Source organism: Hyaloscypha bicolor (genome assembly GCF_002865645.1).
Source record: "Hyaloscypha bicolor E unplaced genomic scaffold K444scaffold_182, whole genome shotgun sequence".
Taxonomy (NCBI): Eukaryota; Fungi; Ascomycota; class Leotiomycetes; order Helotiales; family Hyaloscyphaceae; genus Hyaloscypha; species Hyaloscypha bicolor.
This window is the reverse complement of record NW_020194684.1, coordinates 6,021,232-6,041,544: the sequence shown is the minus strand read 5'-3', so window position 1 is coordinate 6,041,544 and position 20,313 is coordinate 6,021,232. Positions and strand designations below refer to the sequence as shown.

Genomic DNA, 20,313 nt, shown 5'->3' with positions numbered 1-20,313 from the left:
TGGACCAGTATAACAACATCTTGGCTCCGGAAACACCTATTCCTTCTTTCCTAACCGTCTGTCTGTTTCTGCTTCTCAGTCTTGATGATTTTGATGAAAAATTGGTTTGTAGCTATTTTAATTGGAATGATAATGAATCTATGACAAACATCCTCCTAGTGCCTCATGGATCTCGTCCTTATCCTTTACGCGTTATTCTCTCTCCGATATCATTTTAAAATCACTCTTCCGTTTCTTCCAGCTCTTCTCTCTGTCTGTGGCCGTTTCTCCTCAAAATAAATGCCTGCGCGTAGAACAAAGTTGCTAACCGTCAAGCCGGTCCAGAGCCAGAATATTCTAGGGTACGTGCTGGTCTGATGTCGAGGGGCCGAGACGTACGACTCGTGGAATCTAGATATATGTCGAGGCATTAATGAAGATTTCGGTTTGAGAAAGAGGGGGAGACTGATTGTGGTGGCGGTTTCTTTGATTGGACAACTTAGATAAGAGATCTAAGCCTAAGCAATTCATGATTTGTATAATAGTTGGAGGTTATTGGTTTAGATCTCAAATAGCCTAGTTTGAAGGACTGGGGATTCGGGCGCCTTTTATTGGCTGCGTTGCTTCCTCTTCCTGGGGTAGGGGGCCTAGAAGTCTGAGTGAGACTCAAACCACCTCGAAGTGACAAACTCACTGCGGAAAAACCACTATTGGGCGGTTTGAAAATTACTCTGTTGACCACGGAAGTGTTGGACATTGAAACTCCGCACGCCTTGGTCAGAAGCCTGGGAAAATGTAATTTTCGTATTTTCTAAATATTCCACGAAGCTGGGAATATACAAGCCTTTTGTGACGGTAGACTAGAGCAATGGTCAGGGCTCAAAGATCTCTATTTGCTGTCTTGTAGAATACAAAGCCAAAGAGAAGAGGAGAGAGAGAGAGAGAATTAAGTACTAGCTAAAACGACTGAAACGACTGAAACGCCGGCTAGCCAGGTGAAACCGGTCATGTGACATCATACTCCATGTGACCCCAGCCAGCGCCGTCACACCTTTCGTTATTTAAACATTCTGCATACTTTCGGGGCATTTAAATCTCTCAAATCCCCAATTTTGTGGGTAGTTTGAGGATATTCAAGTCTCCACTTTCCAAATGCCCCGCGAAGCTTTGAAATTTCGAATTTCACATGTTTTAAACATTCCATGAAGTCTGACAACATTCAGGAAACCGGTGCTGTAATGTGCCACACCGTGAGGCAACCCAGTAGCAGCTTTGCTAAAGCTTCAATGCCCAGCTTGCTCACAAGAATAGACACTATTGCAGAGGCAACATGGTGCCCCTATAGGGTTCCTCTCCCAAGCTTCAAACAAGCGCAGAGAGTACATCCAACCCAACTCCAGCGATCTTCGAAAACAAGCCGGTGGAAGCAGCACCGCCATCTTCGTCCACGTCCAACTCGCTTAATTCGTCTTCAGATATTTCAAAGCCAAAATCCCCCAGGAATTCGCTTCGAGCTTCCCTCCTTACTTCAGCATACTTTTTAGTATAGAGCCTTTCCCAGGGCTCGCCAATCTCGCAGCAGTCAATGAACAGCTCAACACCACCATCGTCCGTTGGATGCATATTATATTGAGCCTTGCCGTTGGCATTTCGATCTGCAGTTCTCTGGTCTTCATCGGTTGCAAGCTCCGTACTGATAGATCGTGAAGGATAGACTTCGCAGTGAACCTGTGGAAGTTTTACGATGCACGGCCAACCTTTGGTGAGACTCTTGATTTCGGGGTCCCGTGGATATTCTGTCTTCTTGTTGCCAGAGATTACGAGTGCATCGAGGTATGTCCGTTCATCAACAACAAGTATGAATTTTCCGGAAGCAGCATCTCCTGTAACACGAACTGATGCACCTGGCTCATGAGATACAAATCCAAGCGGATCGTAGAAGTGGGCATTGTTCTCCCAGATGGTCGGGGGAAACATCTGACATTTTGATTTCTCCAAGGAAAGCTTCCAGATATCCAAACATCGCCATCGCACGGCACAATCAGTGAGGGATTCCATTCCATAGGAAAATGTTGAGATGTCCCTGTCAATCCGGAGCATTTCAGCAATCACGGCAGTGATACCGTTTCGAAAATCATCCTTTTTGTTGGACCGGTAGCACGGCGTGAATGCATCTCTGAATACATCTGTGAGCAACCGATAGGGACTCGCATGCACAAGAGCACCACGGATGGAAAGGTAGAGCAGGCGAGAACATTCTTTTGACTCGTGTGGATCGCCAGCAAGCCATTCCTTTCCCGTTGACGCCGCCACGCTCAAATCTGTTGACAACAGCACTGATAAAGCCTCGCCAAAGCGATGTCTCGTATCATATAGAAGAACATTCCACAAGAAATGAAGTGTTTTCAAACAAACAATCATTCTGATATCCAAGCTAGAGCCTTTTGAAATGAGGTGTAGTAAGCGCCCCCAGCTTGATGGAGATTCTCGAAAAATATCTGTCGGATGCATCTCACCGCTTTCAGGCTCTCGAAGAAAGAATGGCGAAGAGCTCGACGCCAGGAGTATCGAAAGCTCTAGTGCTTTCCATTTTGCTCCGTGTTGCAATACAAGATCGAAAGCCGCACCCGTAGCATGAATCTCCATCAGAATGGAAAAGGGGGTACTTGTAACTTTAGCCTCCCTCCACATACAATGATCACAAGACTTACACTCCAGACATATTGGGAACATCCGCGACGCTACCATAGCTCATGAGCAGCAAAGCAATATCTATCAACTTGGATATTGTCTGAGTGGTTTCGGGGGTGTAGGCTACAGATATACGCAACGGGATGTCTTGCCCAGCCTGCTCTTGAAATTCCTGAACACATTTGTGCACAAGGCTCGAGCCATCCGGGAAAATGCTTGATGGGTGAACCTTGCCACCAAGAATCAATCGTTGGACTTTCGTTAGGTCTCCGTATCGCATAGCGCCAACAATCTCATTGTCCTCGAAGATGACCATGATGGGGGTCAGCGAAAATTGGACCGAGGGCGCAACAATGGCAGATACTAGGCGCGTAATTTTGAGTACAACACCCTTGCGGAGTAGCCATTTCGAGGGAATGAGGGTTGCTTTTGTCTCCAAGAACTTTGCTTTTTGAAGGGTTGATCCATTTCCGCGGCCCTCCCAGCTTTCCAGGAATGATGTCGAAAGCATGAGTCGACCAAACCAGAAATTGATAACTTTCGATGTTCCAGCCCATCTGATACAAGTTGTTGTGGCTGAAAGCTGATTCAAGCTTCTCAAACCAACTTCGTTCTCTGAATGGCTCGAAACATCTTTTGTTGAGATATCAGCATTAGGGTCTGGTGTTATGTCTAGCGTTATATCTGAAGTGTTAAGCTGGGGCCGTCCAAGTTGAGCTGTCCAAGCCTCCATTGAGGAGGCGATCTCATCCGATACGGCTTTCTCCAGCGCAGGCTTCAGCAGAGCTGCGATTCGACTGGTGTCAGGATCGAAAAGGGTCTGGACATCCAGTCTGAACTTCTCGCTGGCCAGGTCTGCTTTAGCGCTGCTCTCTCTTACTTCCGTCAAAATCTTACTGCAAGTCGTGTGCGTTTTGGCCATCGTTGTCGAGACTTCACTTATGACAAGTTCTTTCACCCGAGAGGGCAAGGCTTGAAGGTCATTTTGTGTCTGTCTCGCTATCTCGTTGGACTCCGTGGTAAATTTCGAGTGTACCAAGGACATTTTGGACATCGATTCTTCAATTGTTTTGATACCGCTCAGCTGCTGTTGATGCATAGAACTATGGTATTGTAAGCTCTTAGGGCAAACGGTCATGAATGGGGAGCGCACCCATGGGCCTGGATCTTCGCTTGTAATAACGTCGATTTGGCTCTCTCAAGCCGCTCGGTATATTTCCGGAACTTCTCATTTCGAAAAGCAGTGCTCATCTGTGACCACAATTTTTTTGCCTTCGACTGCTTAGAAGTCAAGTTGCTCTTCTGGATGAGGCCTTCCAGGTCTCCTGTAACATCTTTGCAGTGCTGGAGAGCGGCTGTCAGTGCTGCAGAATCTATTCCATCTAGGCCGACCTCTTCAAGGATGTCACCCAGGGCCTTGAGCTCCTCAGCAAGTGATCTGATGTCACTGGGCGCATCTTGCATGCTGCTGAAGAAGTTGTACAGGTAGCTGACGCCTTGCGCTACCTGGCCTGCAGGGCCGATGAAGGAGACTACGCTGCCGGTCACACCAAGAGCTTCTGCCATCTCTGCTACTCTTTAGTGTGCTCACACCGGGTTAGGCCAGAAAACTTATCGAGCAAAACAGACTTGGGTAGAATAGACTTGGGTAGATTTCAAGCATAAAAGACGTCAAACTGAGAATGAAATGAAAGGAAACTTTTTCATGATGCGACCGAAGTGCTGCGAGCCTGGGACACTCATGCTGTGTAACACGGACGGTCCGATACCATAGAACGTCAACTGCATAGCAGAATAAGGGGTATTATAATGAGGTGAGGATGTCAGGTGGAGGAAATTCCTCTTTGAGCGCCTAGGGAGGCTAAACTGTGGAAATGAATACGAATGATTTGCGTCTCAATGTCCGGCTCGATATTAGATGATAGAGCTTCATGTGTAAATTAAAAGTTGGGAGAACGGGAATCGACTTCGAAGAGATCGGAAATGTCACTTGACTCCGACGCTCTTTCCTCGAGAAACATGATGATGTTGGGAAATAGGGGGGAAAGTAAAACGACCCCCACGGTGTCGATTAGGGGTATCAATGGCAAAATCTTTTTTTGGCTTGGCATTTCCCGAGTTTATTACTAAAGAACCGAATTAGCCTTAGAATTGCAAGGAAAAAGTAAAACGGCCCCCCCTCCTCCCCCCAATGTCGATTAGGGGTATCGATGGCAGATCTTATTTTGGCTTAGCGCTTGTCATTTCCCGAGTTTATTAGTAAGGAATCGATTTAGCTTTAGAATCGCACAAACCCCCAAGGCCTCCACGCCCCTTACGAGCCCAGCCTCATGGGTCTGTGCGCACAGGGCTTTTTTTCGGAGTTTTCAGGCTTCGCGAAAACGCCTTCAGGCATTAAAACCCAAAAGTCACGACTGACACTTCAAAAGCTCACAACCTTTATTAGTTACAACAATCTATAATCGTGGGAAAGGGTATGAAAATGGCTAAATTACACTTCGCAAAATCAAAACTTCTATTTTAGAAAATTTTGGATTTTCATTTGTATGTAAAATGCCCTGTAGCGCACAGACCCATGAGGTTGGGCTCGTTAAGGCCCTTCCCCTACTACCCCGGGTATTAAACAGAAATATTAATAGATTTTAGAGTTTTAATAATATCTAAATAATTACTTGTATAAGTTTATATATAAGAGCTCTAGTTTTGGGGCATAGGATAAGCGAGGCGATTATTGTATACTGTGACGGCGCTGGCTGGGGGCCATATGGGGTTGGCTGTCACATGACTGGTTTCACCTAGCTAGCCGGCGTTTCAGTGGTTTTAGCTAGTACTTCCCTTCTTTTATCCCCTTTCCTTATCTCTCTCTCTCCTTCTTCTCTTTAGCTTAGTATTTTCAATACATGAGATTCTTGGATCTTTGAGCCCTGGCCATTGCCTCGATCCCGCCGTCACATATACGAGGCAAATACATTCCAGGTGCTTCATCGCTAAATTTTCAGGCTCTCTCAAGGTCCCTTATCGACACCCCTCATTAACACTCCTAATCGATACCCCTAATTAATACCCGGTAAGGTATCGTGTTATATTTTCCCGGTTTGCCAGTGGTTAAGAGGAATTAAGCATTGCCACATGCATTATAACCAAATCTGTCTGGAAACAATAACGACGATATGCGTATTAGAACAAATGCGATACGCATACTAGGTGCCAATATACATTTATTTGCATATACTGGTGTATATAAAGTAATATATACGGGCACGCACTACCACTTGCTGATTTCGGTTAGTGTGGCCCCAATCGACACCCCTAATCGATACCGGGGGGGAGGGTCGTTTTACTTTCCCCCGGAAACAGAAGGATGGTGGATCGCGATTACCTCGAAAGTCTTGATCTTTAGCGGTCTGAAAATACTTGTTGGGGCCTGCAGATGCGTATATATGAGCGATCACATAGGGCTGGTCAAGCGAGCCCCTAATCTGAATATGCAATCACAACTTGGGACTTGTTTCACAGGAAATAGAAAATAACCATCCGTATAAACTGAAACATTGCCCTTCCATAGAAACCGTAATGCGGTGTGCTCACTATCTACGCCTATTTATTTAGCTGGATGCAAAGTATTGCTTGGCTGAAAGCGTAATGACATTTGCTTGATCAGAAGGATGGAATCATATCCTACTTTGGAATATCACAGAAGAACTAGAGAGAAATTTAAGCAAATCATTCCATTTGATTCACTCTATTATGCATTATGCGCCTAGAGAGACCATGCCAGAAGATACGTCATCAGTGCTCCGACTGTGAGATACCGAAGCACCAGCCTCCACAAAACATCGCGAATGAAAGAACCCTAGCATGCAAACCAGAAGGCAGAGGTATCCATATCCCCAATATGCAATCAAGAACATGGAACTTTGTCTTCAAGTTTCTACCTAGCAGCCTCCGCGATATTCAACAACGAGATTGTAGTTCATCGAATTGAATTGTTGACCACCCGTCAAGCCATTCCAGGTGTTGCAGTTCTGATTAATCTCGAGAGCCATTTCACTGAGGGTATTTCCGCAATTCACCGCAATGGACCATGGATTCTAAGAACCCTTTTGTCAGCTTTCTTCTTATTCAAATGCCTTGGGAGAACTTCCGGGGGAAACAAAGAAAGAAATGTGGGGTTTGGGGTAGAGAGGACTCACATCGTTGCAGACCGAAAGCTGGGTGTTGGCGGTGCAGGAGAGCGGGGCACAGGCATTAGGAGGGAAGGTACAGAGGTTCCAGAAGACAGAGCGCAGAGCATCGATGGCGGCCGAGAGATCAGTGTGGTAGACAGCGCCCCAGGGTTGTCCGGCAACGGGCCAGCAGAAACGACCGATCTAAGAACATAAAGTCAGAAAGAGCAATTCCAATTTCCTAGAATGAGCTTGAGAGTAGATAGATACGTACGGGTGTGCCTTGACGAGCTTCCAGGCTCTTTCCATCGGGAAGAGGACCCTTGCTGAGATCGGGAGCAGTCCAGTTGTGTTGAAGACCGGGGTGGAGCTTTTGGGCTTGAGCAACGACGTCCTGCCAATTGTTAACCAAAAGACGACGGGAAGATCTGGAGAGGAGATTGTGACGTACTTGGAGAGTACCATTCAGTTCGAAATAGTGGCCACCGATCTCACCCTTGAAGCCCATCTTGCCGACCGTGTAGTCACCATCGCGGGCTATACGGAGAGAAAAACCAGCGGGGAGGCTAGCACCGAGACCCTGTTGATAAAAGCTATAAGCGGTGTCCCAAGCCTTTGCAAGAATAAAAGGAGACTTACCAAAGAAAGAAGAGCAAAGAGAAGGAAGACCTGCAGGATGCCGGTGAACTTCATTGTGATCAGTTGAATGGGGGTCCTCGCAGACGCGACAGAAGGTAGGCCTTGAATTGTATGATGAACGTAGCAAGATAGATGAGGCAAGTTGCAAAGCAGAGGTAGCAAGCGAGCATGAAAGATCGCGGTGGGTGTTGAGGTTGTTTGAGGTTGAACGCGCGGTGATGTGGAACAGGGTTTTATATTTTTAAAAAAGGCTTTCGAAAGTGCGGGATCACTCGTTTCTTCATTATCCGAGCTCGGAATTGTGCTAGTTCTATATTGATAGTAAAGGCGGCGTGAGGGCGGTGAGTTCCGCTTCATAAGTAAATAATGCATTAAGCTGAAGCTGGCTGTGGATGCAAAAGGGTGAGACGGTGGATCTTAACTCAAACAAAGAGAGATAAATGGTCTCACTGGGCGCAAGAGAGTTCTCTTAATCAGTCTAAAGGAAAGGGCAATCAATAGCTAAGTATGTCTAAGATATAAAACGAGATCCAACTTCGACTTTTGCTCTGGATCTGGCTCATAACACTTCAAAATAGCAGAAGGTCGGCTCGACTAATTCCCGGGCACAGATAAGCAATACATTACAAAACAGATTTTGATCAATTATCAAGAGCGGTATTTAAGCGGTGGGCAGTTTATCAACCACAATCCACCAGAAAACGAGGTGAAGAAAGGAGTCATCACGTGACAGTTCTACTAAGGGGCCGCATAAGCAGGTGCAAATTCAAAGAGTAAAAGCAAGATTTTTCCACATGGGGAAAGGTAGGAAGCTACGTAAGACATATTTTCAAAATCTTGGGAGGGAATCCGTCCTCTTAAACCTACGACGGTCAAATGATTTCCATATCAAGTAATAGCAGTTTCCCCCTATTATGTGAACAAAAGTCCTCCTTCAACTCCTCACACCCCGGAATCTCAGGCAGCCCCATTTTCTCTTTCCCACTTCCATCTTCTCCCAAATTACCTCCTCTTCTTCAACGCAAAACAAAACAACACTCCTCGTCCTCCTTGCTCCCTTAATTGGCCACACCGGCCACCTAGCGTAACAAAAAGCTTCGCTTTCGACAAGTCAAAATCTTACTTTTAGTTAAGCCAGGGTCTCTCCTTTCTCGTGATCTCATAATACATAAAGCGAGGAACAACAGAATAGTTTCTGCATATCAATTGCAATAATATTCAACGCGAATTCAGGAGGATAGCGAGAAGATTCAAGGAAGAGCAATGACGAAGAATGAACACGCGACACGGGCCAAACAGAGGATACAAGTCTACCAAGAAGATGTGTGACGTTGGGTAATAATCCATATCCATACCTTTGTCCAATTCGCCACCTAGCGGCACTTTTTCTGTATACCCACATTTTTTCTATTCTACATTTTCTCCATCTCGTATCCTACATTCCTCCCAAACGTCAGTTCTACCGGCCTTTGTTGCCCTTCTTCCTCCTCACTGCTTTGCCAGTTCCGTTTTGTGCAGTCGTCTTGATTTTCTCCAGAACTTCGAAATCCTCGGTTCCTGAGCTGCTGGAGGGAACATCCTCCTCCGAAATATCAGACTCTTCTTCTTCTGCAGATTTTTTGACGAAGCGGCCACTAAGCTGGTTGTAGGCCCAGATAGGGACGCGGTAGAGTGCTGTGTCCTTTAAGGTGGGTTTGAGAAGCTCATTGGGCTGCGATTTCGTTAGTCGATGAAGGGAATCAGGTCAAGGGATAACATACATCGAGTAAAAACTCATGAGTCTCGCCATCCTCATCAGCCTGCTCGAGATAGACATTGCCAACGGAGTCAACGACAAGAATCTTGCCATTCTCGGCGACAACCCGCTTCCTAGGCCCAGTTGCGCCAACAGGGGGCGTTGCTGCAGGCGAAGCTTTCGCAGCCTTGATGCCCCTGGTCTTTTTCTCAGACTTCTCTTTCTTGGCATCCTTCTCCTGCATTCTCCTCTCTCTCCTGTTCATTGGCTGCCTCTGAGGCTCCCCATCGACAGCAGCAACAGGAGGAGTGGCAGTCCCGCCCAATCCTGGTATGCCCAGATTTTCGCCCCAAGCAGCATGCCGGGCGAACTTGATATACCGTCCCACGAACTCTTGCTGTCTCTTCCAGCTCATGTACAGCGCAAGCCAATGTCCTCCTCCACCGACGAAAATGAACAGCCCAGCCAACACCGCACCAAGGCCAGGTCTGAATCTGGCATAGTAATAGCCAGTTCCCTTCCACTTAGGAAATCCATTGCTCAAGAAATGGTCGTAACGCTCCCTGCCAGATCCTCGCAGAATGTTGGTCACTATGCCCAGGCGCGCGAATCGATCGCTGGCGGCCTTGGTTGCGGCCTTGATCTCGGATTGGGAGGGGCCTTTGGAGACGTGGACTCCTGGCTTCTTCTTGGACTTTGACTTGTCCTTACCAGTCGATTTCTCGGCGATGAACTTCTGCTTGACTTTGTCAGGATGCAAGAGTCGGGACTTCTTGCGGTAGGCTTGGTTTATATCATCCTGATTTGCGCCTGGTTTGATTCCCAGGAAGTCGTAGAAGGAGACGCCAGCCCCTTCTGCGGCTTCGACTTCATCTCGCAGACGGAAGATTTCCTGGTCTGTGGCTTGCTGTTAGTGATTGGAGTCGGGCACCAAGAGGGATATTGGGGCGAAAACTTGCCTTCTTTGCTCCAGGCTGCAACAAGAGTGAGTAAGCAGGCGACTATGGCCACAGTCAAGAGCGACAGCCTCATCTTGGTGGTGGTGTTGAGGAAAGGGTACACCGCTGATGTGTCTGCGCTTTATGGAACTTTTTGAGGCCAGCAACGAGGTTCTGGCCCTGAGACAGGGATGCGGACCCGCTTATTTTTTACCCGCATCGATTAGGCTTGACTCTTGAGCAGCGCCTTGCCTTGCCTTGCCTTGCCTTGCCTGCGCCCGCAATGTTGCGCTGTTTCCAGTAATTGAGGAGCATGCACGGCCGCACAGGTGATTAATGTATTGCCTCTGCACCGTACTTTAAGTCACCAAGTCCCTCGAGCTCGCTCGCTCACCGACCTTCCTTCTGCCCTCTCTTCCTTCTTGAGAACGAGGAGCCGCATGTGTTTCCGCGCACAATCAATTGCGCGTGCCGGCAAGGTGTTTTGCATGGCCACAATCTTCAGGTCCTATTTCAAGCAGCACATCCGTGGCTGGGCAGTGGGCACACAAGGCAGGGGTTGCAATTGCCTGCCGGGAGTGGAGTGGAGGTTGCAGCAGAAGATCGCCCCCTGAACGAGTAATCTTGTCTATTTCCACCCTGGCAACTTTGTTCCTATTCCATCCCTCGAACACGTACAACAACATTCTTCATACGGACACCTCTCCACTGCGCCTGAACAACCCCACGCACACCTCCCGTTAAATACATCAGAAAAGAGGTAAGCTCCTGCTTTTTGTCGGGACCGTTTCTGGTGCCTAGTCCAAGGGTTACGAGGGCTGACCCAAATTTTTAATTTGACAGATCTCGAGACGAAAACCTCGCAGACAGCTCACACATTCACGTCGAATTCACCCGACTTTGCAAGATCTTACTTTTGCCTGCTGGATTGCACTGGAATAAGTAGGGTGATTCACTCCACGAGTTTTTTGAACCTCTATTCAATTCCTCTTTTCCCGAACAAACGCCTCGAACCAACCTCCACACAACAACGCAATGTCACGGATACAGATCCCCCTCGACGTGCTGACGTCGCGGCTGAACCTCTCAGATAGGTTCGCTGGCGTGCGGTCACAGTCGCTGTCCAACAGATTTGCGAACCTTAAGCCCATCTCCGAATTTCTCGATCTCAAGAGGCTGTCCAAGCCGGCCAATTTCGGAGAAGTTCAGTCGAGAGTCAACTACAACCTTGGACACTTCTCTAGCAACTACTTCGTTGTCTTCTTGATGTTGAGTATCTACAGCTTGCTTACCAATCTGGTCCTACTCTTCGACATCATCCTCGTCGTCGGTGGCATGTGGGGAATCGGCAGACTGGAAGGAAGGGATCTGGATGTCGGCTTCATCAAAGCAACTTCATCCCAGCTTTACACCGCCCTTCTCATCGTTGCCGTCCCTCTCGGCCTGTGGGCATCACCAATTACAACAATCCTCTGGCTCATCGGCGCAAGCGGAGTCAGCATTCTAGGACACGCCTCATTCATGGATAAACCGATCGATGAGGCTTTTTCCGGGGAGGCAGTCTAGGTGGTCGGCTGCGATCTCCCAAATCTGTGCCCCAATGGGGAAGACCACCAGGGGCGAAGGGGAGCAGGAGGCGCAGGCAATGGGAGGAGGAGCAGGCATTGTGGGAGGCGCAGGCTCGTGTGGAGGAACTTGATAGCGACGATGATACAGATACACAAGGCGTTGGTTTGAATTTCGACAAAAAACGATTTGCTAGCGATCCACTTCAGTTTACCGGTATAGATTTGACACCAGCATTACGGGCAAGGAAGCCCTATAATTACGACGATTCGGAGGATTCTTTAGAGGACTCGGAGTCGGACATCGAGGTTGAGGGGATGAATGCGTTGCAGGTTGCTTTGCGGGATAAGGAGGAAGCGCTTGTACAGTCTGCGCTTGCTCGGATCCGCCGTGCTCAGGAAAAGGGGAAAAGGGAGGTGAAACTCAACCAGGATGAATTAGACGCACTGGAAAAACGGCGGAAGCGGATGCAGGCTGCTGCTATTGCTACCGAGGAACGGAAAGGAAGTGCATCTAGTGGGGGAAGTGAGAGTGAAAGGAGGCGACGGAGCGACCGGCATCTTGTCACTATCCCAATTGGAGAACCAACCAGTCGAAAGAGAGGCAAATCCATGCGGCAGGATGGACCTGTAAATCCTCCTGGGATGCTCATTGAAGGGCCAGATGGAGTGACCTATGCTCCTCTTGGTTACTATCCTCAGGCGGGCTCCAGCCGAAACTCTCCCACCCACCCACGATTAGCAATATCCCAGCAACTTCGCGGCCCGCCTCCGCAATTTGGACCAGGATCCAGCCGTCATTTCTCTGAAGGCAACCGACCAGTTTCTTCCTCAAGTACCAGCTCGAGACGTCCATTGCCAGACGAAGAAGACTGGGTTCCTTCTCGCCGCAGTTCTGGCTCTTCTCAATCTCACGGCGTCGATCCTTTCGAATACCAAATCTCTTCCGATACTCCGCCTCCGATTCCACAAAAGTACAAACAAAGTGCTGAACAATCCAGTCGTCGCGTTGCCTCTGGCCCTCCTGAGATTATCTACTCTACTGTCAGGCGTAGTCCTCCGATGAATGCTCCGTATCCTGCTGCAGTCAGGCCTTCGGATCTTGAGTCAAGGAGGCGAAGCGCGCAAAAGGATCCTTATAAGGACGAACTTGCGGATAGTAGTAGCAGTGAGGGAGACGAAAGCGACGACTTGGGCAACGGCGTGCAGGTGTTTGTGGAGGAGCAAGAGCGTGATCGTGATCGCGAGCGTGTTCCAAGGAAACCTGTTGGTGGAGGCAGGAAAAAAGGGAAGGGCAGATGAGCGTTTCTTTGATTGGCATGATAGACTTATTTTGCTTTTAATGGATTTCTTTCACTGGCACTTTCACACCGTCTCACAACCACGCTTGAATGATTGAGACCTTCGATGCCTTCTATTAGTTATTCGAAAGGTATTATATTGCATGTCTTACTGATTCGGAAAGGGTCATGGCCTCCTTGACCTGTTTCCAAATTCCTTCCATCATTCACGTATCATCCCATATACCTCCGTACCGAAATGCCCATCCCACAACGCCATCACAACTCTGGTATCTTCATCTGACCGTCCTAACCCATAATCCCATAATCTCATCCTGATCCCACTGCATGGCTGAAAACCTTAGCAGCAAGCTGGCTCAACAAACGACTCTTATCACTCGCCGGCAGTTCCTGGAAAACTGTATCCCAATCAGTCACGGTCTCAAAAACAACAGCACAATCACTTCTCACCAGCATACACACTCTTCCCCCGCGCATCCCTGACAGCCCCCAATCTATTCCCTGCAACAGCACCCGCAAGCATACCCGGAAAGTTCGCAACAATAAACCCCATCGCACCCCCACTAAGTCCGCCCACCACACTCCAGAACTTCCCCGTCGGCGTGCCCCCCTGCTCCGCCATGCCCTCTTCCCTCAACATCTCCTCAAACACGTCGCCAAACTGCTCGTTCTGGAAACTCTGCTCCTCTTCCTGATTCTTTGCCTTTCCGCTAAAGCCGAAGCTCGACCAAGGGAAGCCGCCAGGTGGGGAAGGACCTGGGTCTGGGATGTCTTCGTCGCCGTCTTGGTCGGAGTTGTAGGCTGTTGAGGCGGTGGAGGCGCCGCTGCCGAAGCCGTGGTAGGTGCGTGCGGAGTCGTAGTCTCGGCGGCGGGCGGCGTCGGAGAGCGTGAAGTAGGCGTCGTTTATGAGTTGGAATTTGCGGGTTCGTTCGGCGCGTTCTGGGGAATCGGAGGGGACGCGGTCGGGATGGGTTTTGAGGGCTGCTCTGGGGAGCTGTTAGTTACTACTCCGAAGGAAGATGAAGGGGAGGGGAGGTACCGTTTATAGGCATCTCGAATCTGCTGCGTTGTTGCTGTGGAGGAGACTCCTAGTGCTGCGTCTGTGTTGCTGTTAGATATCAAGAAAGAAGTAGGCTGACAAGGCTGGACTTACAGTAATCAACTGGAACTCCTGCCATGATTGTTCTCTAGTTTGTTTCTTCCAAAAGTTCAAAAACAGGCGGAGAGATCTCAGAGTAAAGTCGGAACTTTATGCTCTGTTCAGAAAGAAGAAAGCAAAGCGTGTGACTTGTCCTCGAGAACTGAATATACCAACTGGTCTGGATTCTTGTGTGCGTCATGAGTGGCGGTGCACATTCCAAAAGCCACAGTTTCGTTTCATCCCCTGTCTAGTCCCAAAGCACGTGTTTTCTTTCACTCCCGACCCCTGTCACCTCGGACCCCAGCCTCTCCAATTACGAAGCGGTGAAGCTGACAGCCAAAAGTCTCAACTGCAGCTCCACTCTCTCCTCTACTTCTCTCTCCCCTCACCACTCGCCGTAAACTAACCGACTCATTATCCTATCCATTCGCGCCCAACTCAATTGCCTTGGGCAGTGTTCGCGGAGCTTGAATCTCAAATATCACATCTCAATAAGCTTTGCGACTTTCCAGCTCTCACACAAGCTCAGTCAAAGCTCAAGCTCAAGCTCCCCACAAGCTCCCTCAAACTCGCAAAATGGGCTGGTTCGACGGCGCCTCAGAAGTTGGGAGCTCCCATCGCCACCACCACAGCAGCAGCCACCATGAGCACCGCAAATCCAGCAGCAGCGGAAAACACCACCGGCACTCGTCTCCGCGAGGGTCTGGGATCTTTGGACTTGGGGACCCGAAGCACAATGCCTCGCGGGGAAGCGGCATCTTTGGGCTCGGTGATCCGAAGCATAATTCGAGCCGCAGTAGTTTCTTTGGTAAGATTTGCGTTCTTTGGGCAAGTGGAAATGGGACGCTGTTAACATTGGAATAGGATGGGCAGCAGGAGCCCAGCGGTCATCATCTTACTACAAACGGTCCCCTCGCTCGGGCTACATGTCGCGCATATACTCCAAGCTGCGCCGCCTGTTGCGAGACCTGTTATACTACCTCAAGAAACACCCGATGAAAGTCTTCATGCTTGTAATAATGCCTCTCATAAGCGGAGGCGCATTGGCAGGTCTATTGGCGAAGTTCGGGATCAGATTACCGGGAGGCATTGAGAAGATGTTCGGTGCTGCGGCTGGTGGGAGTATGGGTGGTGTTGGAAGGGGTCATGGGGGACACATGCAGTTTGAGAGAACGAAGGCTGAGGGGCCGCTGGGTGGGCTTGGGGAGGGGATTGGGAGTGTAGTTGGAGGGCTAGGAGGCATCGGGGGTGCAGTTAGTTTGGCCAAGATGTTTATGTGAGGTGAGGATGTTAGTATGAGTTGGACAAATCAGTGTCGAAAGCGAAAAGATGAGACAGGATGAGAGATGAGATGAATAAGACATAAGAGAGAGAATTTGGAGTTAGGAGTGTTGGATACCAGGCGGATATTTCCTCTACAGAGTTCCTTTCGACCTTGTCATGAAAATTGTAGTAGAAACGGCCGTCAATTTCAATTTTCAAAGTTCTATCAATGAAGTTGCCGCAGTTCTCAACTGCGTTTAGTTCCATCTACAATTTAGACTTAGGCTTCGTAAACTCAACCTTATTCACGCAACTCCCTACACCCTCTAATCCAACCTCCACGATATCGCCATCTTTCAACCAAAGCTGTGGCTTCCTTCCCATTCCCACGCCTTGTGGCGTTCCAGTGAAGATCAAATCACCAGGTAACAACGTGGTCCCTTGACTCAAAAATGCAATCGTCTTCGCAATACCAAATATCATGTCTTTCGTACTGCTCTCCTGAACCGTCTTCCCATTCAATTTGGTCGTGATCTGTAGGTTCTGAGGATCTTTGATAATCTTGCTGCTCACGATACCTGGACCATACGGGGCCCAGCCATCGAAACCCTTCCCGAGGGACCATTGACCGCCGCCGTGCTTGAGTTGCCAGTCTCGGTGAGAGACGTCGTTTCCGATTGCATATCCTAATACGTAGTCCAGTGCAGAGGATTCGGGAACGTCTGAGCAGGCTTTTCCAATTATGGCGACAAGCTCGCATTCATAGTCTAGTCCAGTGCCTTGTTGAGCCAAAGGATGGACTGGGATAGGATCTGTTGGGCCCGCAAGAGAGGTAATGGGCTTGTACTGAGAGTATGTGAGCCCTATCATATGAGTGCAATGGGAGAAAGACTTACAAAGAGGACGGGAAATTTAGGAATTGGTAAGTTTGACTGAGAATGTTAATACGTATCTCTTCTGGTATGAGAGGAAACACACCTCTTTCGCATGTTGCTCATAATTGAGTCCCAAGCATCTCACAGTCTTCGCGTCATCCAGGGCCAGTGGTGCGAGTAGGAGACGGATATCTTCAACTTGGTCTGTAACATCATATTTTCCAAAGATCTGACCTCGAATAATCTTAGCCTGTTTGGCTTTAGCAATATCTGTCACTCCGTCAGGAAGAATTGCATCTCCATAATAGGTTCGCCCGTCTTTTGCCAAGAACCTGATAAGTCTCTGAGAAAATTGTAAGTGTCTGGACAATCGCGGGTGGAGAAACTGACGGAAAACGTAGCCATCTCAAGATCAGTTGAGACTCCGAAATTCAGATAAATCTACGGAGAGATTGGGTACAATAAATAAAAGAGAAGTCTCCGAGCAATACACTTTCCTGAAGGCAGCAAAGAAGTCGGGAAGTGGACGTTCAATTTGCCGTCATCGGACAGCTCCACCCACCAGACATGCAGAAGCTCTGATCCCTGCAATCTCGGAATCCTCCCGTCATCGAAAGTCCACCAATCCTCGAGCTTCAAGAGAAACTTCGCCTGCATCAATTGAGACGACTAGAAGCGCAGGGAAGCCGCAATGAGGTATTCGGGTCTGCAGAGAGAGGTGTTATCTCTTTATCGGAAATGCCTACGGGAAAGCAGGAAGAAAGATGTTGTGAGCTTGGGTGAACAGTGTCTGCGAGCTCTTGCTGATGAAGGTAAGTAGATTGCGAGACCGCATTTCAAGTCCTTTGCAAGGTGAGTAGATCTTGAGAGTTCCCGGGCAGCTTTGGGAAGTGAAGTTAATGGGGTTTTAATGCAGGACGGAATTCGAAAAAGGCATTGGCCTTGACAAGAAAGACTTTGCTGCGATAGAATTCCTGCTACGAAAAGGGCAAAGGCAGCTCGAAATGTACTCGTCCCCCGGGATCAAGGATATACGATGAGTGAGGCTTTGGGATTTCAATGTACCAAATTTGTTGCGGACATTCAGCCTCCAGCATGGTTATCATTGTCCTGGTGTTGTTCGGATATTTACCAAGAAGCCATTCCGATGTTGTCAAGGGCAATCAGCAAAGGCAGGTGGGAGTGATGCCAATTGGCGGCCATGGCAGCAATTAGGGAAAGCACGACTCTATGCCAATGTCCCAGGAATATCCGGAACAAGCTTCAACTCCCTTCAACCTCCTAAAATGCATCCTTATAGATTCTCTCCATGATGCCCAATATCAAAATCCATTGGAAGGGCCGTCCTCACCATCATCTTCCACGAATTCGAGTTGCATCCACGCCTCGAAATTCCGTTCGGTCCCGTTCGCAGCTCGCTGCTGAACAAGTTTTGCGAGTACCCCTTGGGAATTCCCTTCTACAAGCACGCAAGAAACAGCGATTCAACTTTCGATTTCGAAGGCGACGGGGACGAAGTTCAAGAAGTACAGGCACATCAGCAGTCGTTCGATCTCGCAGACACGCTATACAGAGGGCAAGGCAACACATCCAGGTGTTTGGATGGGCCGCTTCACAGGCGGAGCTTGCCAACAGAAGGACGTTCGAAACTGCTTCAATTAGGCCTCAATCATCCAGAAGTGTTGGCACAACGTCTGGACTTCGAAATCAGCATCCACAGGACAGCGTGATTCCCTCCACCGATGGAGCGGCTAGCTCTTCTGTAAGACGGGTCAAAGCATACAAGAGAGAACCAGAGAACCTGTACTCGTTGATTCATGTTGCGGAAGTGCCAGCCTACGGGAAGCCCCAGAACTCCCAGAACTTTGAGAACCGGAAGAGGTCGTCTCCGAACCCAGATCTCTCGCGGATCCACTCCGTAAGGAGACCTGGAGCAGAGGTATGCAGACATGTCTCCGGAGCCATTGTGACAAGCATTCTGGAACAATGTCGAGCATTGCTGACTTCTAGTTCATTGTAGTACGCTCACGTGGGTCCTCTTGAGACGGTTAGTAGGAGAAATACATTTCGTGGTTCTCAAGCGCTTGAAAGACAGCGAATTTATGATTGTAGGATTGACCCGAAGAATCGTATTGAAAATCGAAGCAAGTCTAGCCCAGCTCACATCAGAGAAAGTACCAGTGGAGCTAGTACAATCCAATCGCCGGCAAATAAGAAGCAAAGTCGTGCATCGGCAGAGCTTTGGGAAGCTGTGAACTCCTTGGGCCTTCACACCAAACCCGAAGGAGCCAATACTCTCTCGAATCGAACCATTGTTTCATCAAGCCGTGGTACAATCGTTTCTGATACCTCTTCTCGCACTCCGAGTCAACGGAAGGCTCTTAAGAAGTTTACAAGAGAAATCGAACTCTATCTCCAAGCTTGTCGGTCATTACCGAAAGGGACTTTTGTCGCTACACCGACCACACTATCAGCACGTACCATTGGCGAATTCAGACCTTATCAAGCACAATTCCAGTCTGCCGGACTTGCTGTTACATCAGATCAGCAGCGGCGATTGTCCAGATTTGAGGTGGAACAATCACCACCGCCTACCCCACCGAAAGACGACAAGATGGTACTTCGAAAGGGCAAGCAAAAGGAGAAACCTAGGGAGCCATCGTATGCCTCCGGTTCAACAGGGACAACGGTACTGGGTTGGACACCGCCACATGAAAAGACATCTCCACGACCGAAGACCGCAAGAGAGCCATCATCGGAAACCGATCATACAATCATTGGCTTCACTCCACCACACGAGAGGGTAGCCTCACCACCATCAAGACCACCTCCTTCAGCGCCCATGACTGCAAGTAAGAAGTCTCTGCCATGGCTTCGAAAACCTGAGACTTCACCTGAGACTGTTTCGCCCACAAATAAGATGAGTGCTGCTCCCAGTGTAGATAAACTGGAGCCACCAACTCCACTTGAAGGTTGGGTTGCAACTTCTGGTTCTCCCCCGAAGGAGAAGACAATGGAGAGAATCAGGAAAAGTGGTCCCGTAGTTCCCCGTGAGTAAAGGCCTCAAGATTCAGGAGGTGTAGCTAATGATGTAAAGCTCGGCCAATCTCAAAACGGTCCACAAGGATTGCGAACGAACCAGATATCCCTATGCAGCAGGTTGAGGTGTTTACGCAGACCGACAACATTGGCGTTGGCGTCATTGACACTAGTGTTATCACCACATATGTAGACATGGCAACGCAGACTGATGTAGACGCTGAAGCCCCTCAGACAAAATCCGAAGAAACAACGGCGAAGAAAAATGAGGGCGACAATAAAAGAGCACCAATCGTCAGCGGACGTAACAAAACATTTCCCCTGGTCAAAAATAAGTGCAGGAACGACTGCAGAGCATGCTCAGAGCCAGTTATTACTTCTTCGGGGTCGAAATTTCGGAAACAGTCTAGAGTGAAGTGGGAAGGAGTCGACCAAATCATACAGACTGATGATCTGGAGCCACCTGGTCCCAAACCGGAAGATGAGACCAGTTCTCCCAGTACAGAAGAGAGGTTGCCATCACCTAAGCTCTACACCAAGTGTGCCAATGGAGCTCCCCCGGACCCAGAATCTGACCCCGAACACTCTTCGAGACCTGGATTGTGCCATACTTGCACTTCACGGTCGTCTCTCACATGTCAGCAATGCTTCCCTTCTGCACAAGCACCTGCAACTATATCTCCAATGCACACCTGTCAATGGAATGTGCCAGATCAGGAATCTCGGCGGTCAACGATAGACGTCGTTTCACCAAGATCAGCTCCTTGCCCAGAAGAGCGAGTAAAACCCCCGGCCATTGATCAGCCCGTAGAAGAAGTCGCCAAAAGCGACGAGGTTCCTGACGAGAAATTTATGCCGATAGAGATAGATGTGGTGTACACCGACCAACCTCCAATCCCGGATCCAATGAAGAGGCCTTCTTTACCAAGACTCAAACTCAAGCAATCTCAATCTCCACCAAAGCGAGCCCAATACTCTACA

The 20,313-nt window shown here is 48.8% G+C and overlaps 9 protein-coding genes across 9 annotated transcripts; 4 read left to right on the top strand and 5 right to left on the bottom strand.

Moving 5' to 3' along the window:
* Window positions 1-1,066: 1,066 nt before the first annotated feature.
* Window positions 1,067-2,845, bottom strand: K444DRAFT_256074 (uncharacterized protein). Its single transcript, XM_024871363.1, has 2 exons — window positions 2,702-2,845; window positions 1,067-2,647 (listed from the first exon to the last, which is right to left on the bottom strand). The coding sequence occupies exons 1-2, from the start codon at window positions 2,725-2,727 to the stop codon at window positions 1,342-1,344; spliced, it is 1,332 nt and encodes a 443-aa protein (XP_024729108.1). The 5' UTR covers window positions 2,728-2,845; the 3' UTR covers window positions 1,067-1,341.
* A 3,760-nt stretch (window positions 2,846-6,605) lies between these two features.
* On the bottom strand, window positions 6,606-7,529 carry K444DRAFT_669824 (uncharacterized protein; the record flags this gene model as incomplete). The annotated part of the gene is made up of 5 exons (XM_024887558.1): window positions 6,606-6,761; window positions 6,864-7,040; window positions 7,111-7,230; window positions 7,288-7,416; window positions 7,476-7,529. 5 exons carry the CDS (start codon window positions 7,527-7,529, stop codon window positions 6,606-6,608), a joined length of 636 nt encoding a protein of 211 aa, XP_024729107.1.
* Window positions 7,530-8,934: 1,405 nt separating this feature from the next.
* On the bottom strand, window positions 8,935-10,242 carry K444DRAFT_648068 (uncharacterized protein; the record flags this gene model as incomplete). Its single annotated transcript, XM_024885420.1, has 3 exons — window positions 8,935-9,186; window positions 9,236-10,107; window positions 10,170-10,242. The coding sequence occupies 3 exons, from the start codon at window positions 10,240-10,242 to the stop codon at window positions 8,935-8,937; spliced, it is 1,197 nt and encodes a 398-aa protein (XP_024729106.1).
* A 745-nt stretch (window positions 10,243-10,987) lies between these two features.
* On the top strand, window positions 10,988-11,872 carry K444DRAFT_256026 (prenylated rab acceptor 1). Its single transcript, XM_024871362.1, has one exon. The coding sequence runs from the start codon at window positions 11,184-11,186 to the stop codon at window positions 11,712-11,714; it is 531 nt and encodes a 176-aa protein (XP_024729105.1). The 5' UTR covers window positions 10,988-11,183; the 3' UTR covers window positions 11,715-11,872.
* A 1,450-nt stretch (window positions 11,873-13,322) lies between these two features.
* Window positions 13,323-14,344, bottom strand: K444DRAFT_621346 (DnaJ-domain-containing protein; the record flags this gene model as incomplete). The annotated part of the gene is made up of 4 exons (XM_024881888.1): window positions 14,168-14,344; window positions 14,054-14,114; window positions 13,465-14,000; window positions 13,323-13,412 (listed from the first exon to the last, which is right to left on the bottom strand). The coding sequence occupies exons 1-4, from the start codon at window positions 14,190-14,192 to the stop codon at window positions 13,324-13,326; spliced, it is 711 nt and encodes a 236-aa protein (XP_024729104.1). The 5' UTR covers window positions 14,193-14,344.
* A 148-nt stretch (window positions 14,345-14,492) lies between these two features.
* Window positions 14,493-15,660, top strand: K444DRAFT_621345 (uncharacterized protein). The gene is made up of 2 exons (XM_024881887.1): window positions 14,493-14,963; window positions 15,020-15,660. The coding sequence occupies exons 1-2, from the start codon at window positions 14,732-14,734 to the stop codon at window positions 15,433-15,435; spliced, it is 648 nt and encodes a 215-aa protein (XP_024729103.1). The 5' UTR covers window positions 14,493-14,731; the 3' UTR covers window positions 15,436-15,660.
* A 25-nt stretch (window positions 15,661-15,685) lies between these two features.
* On the bottom strand, window positions 15,686-16,698 carry K444DRAFT_648063 (uncharacterized protein; the record flags this gene model as incomplete). Its single annotated transcript, XM_024885419.1, has 4 exons — window positions 15,686-16,264; window positions 16,315-16,350; window positions 16,397-16,636; window positions 16,684-16,698. 4 exons carry the CDS (start codon window positions 16,696-16,698, stop codon window positions 15,686-15,688), a joined length of 870 nt encoding a protein of 289 aa, XP_024729102.1.
* A 286-nt stretch (window positions 16,699-16,984) lies between these two features.
* Window positions 16,985-17,333, top strand: K444DRAFT_545746 (uncharacterized protein; the record flags this gene model as incomplete). The annotated part of the gene is made up of 3 exons (XM_024876164.1): window positions 16,985-17,062; window positions 17,114-17,145; window positions 17,210-17,333. 3 exons carry the CDS (start codon window positions 16,985-16,987, stop codon window positions 17,331-17,333), a joined length of 234 nt encoding a protein of 77 aa, XP_024729101.1.
* On the top strand, window positions 17,309-19,566 carry K444DRAFT_255944 (uncharacterized protein). Its single transcript, XM_024871361.1, has 2 exons — window positions 17,309-18,232; window positions 18,314-19,566. The coding sequence occupies exons 1-2, from the start codon at window positions 17,603-17,605 to the stop codon at window positions 19,349-19,351; spliced, it is 1,668 nt and encodes a 555-aa protein (XP_024729100.1). The 5' UTR covers window positions 17,309-17,602; the 3' UTR covers window positions 19,352-19,566.
* Window positions 19,567-20,313: the final 747 nt, after the last annotated feature.

What these genes read in the sequence shown, in the direction of transcription:
- K444DRAFT_255944 (XM_024871361.1), top strand. Translation starts at nt 17,603, where the DNA reads ATGATGCCCAATATCAAAATCCATTGGAAGGGCCGTCCTCACCATCAT. An exon ending in TAAGGAGACCTGGAGCAGAG is followed by an intron (nt 18,233 to 18,313) that starts GTATGCAGACAT and finishes AGTTCATTGTAG; the next exon opens with TACGCTCACGTGGGTCCTCT.
- K444DRAFT_621345 (XM_024881887.1), top strand. Translation starts at nt 14,732, where the DNA reads ATGGGCTGGTTCGACGGCGCCTCAGAAGTTGGGAGCTCCCATCGCCAC. An exon ending in GAGCCGCAGTAGTTTCTTTG is followed by an intron (nt 14,964 to 15,019) that starts GTAAGATTTGCG and finishes ACATTGGAATAG; the next exon opens with GATGGGCAGCAGGAGCCCAG.
- K444DRAFT_256026 (XM_024871362.1), top strand. Translation starts at nt 11,184, where the DNA reads ATGTCACGGATACAGATCCCCCTCGACGTGCTGACGTCGCGGCTGAAC.
- K444DRAFT_256074 (XM_024871363.1), bottom strand. Translation starts at nt 2,727, where the DNA reads ATGGTAGCGTCGCGGATGTTCCCAAT. An exon ending in GCGTCGCGGATGTTCCCAAT is followed by an intron (nt 2,648 to 2,701) that starts ATGTCTGGAGTG and finishes GGCTAAAGTTAC; the next exon opens with AAGTACCCCCTTTTCCATTC.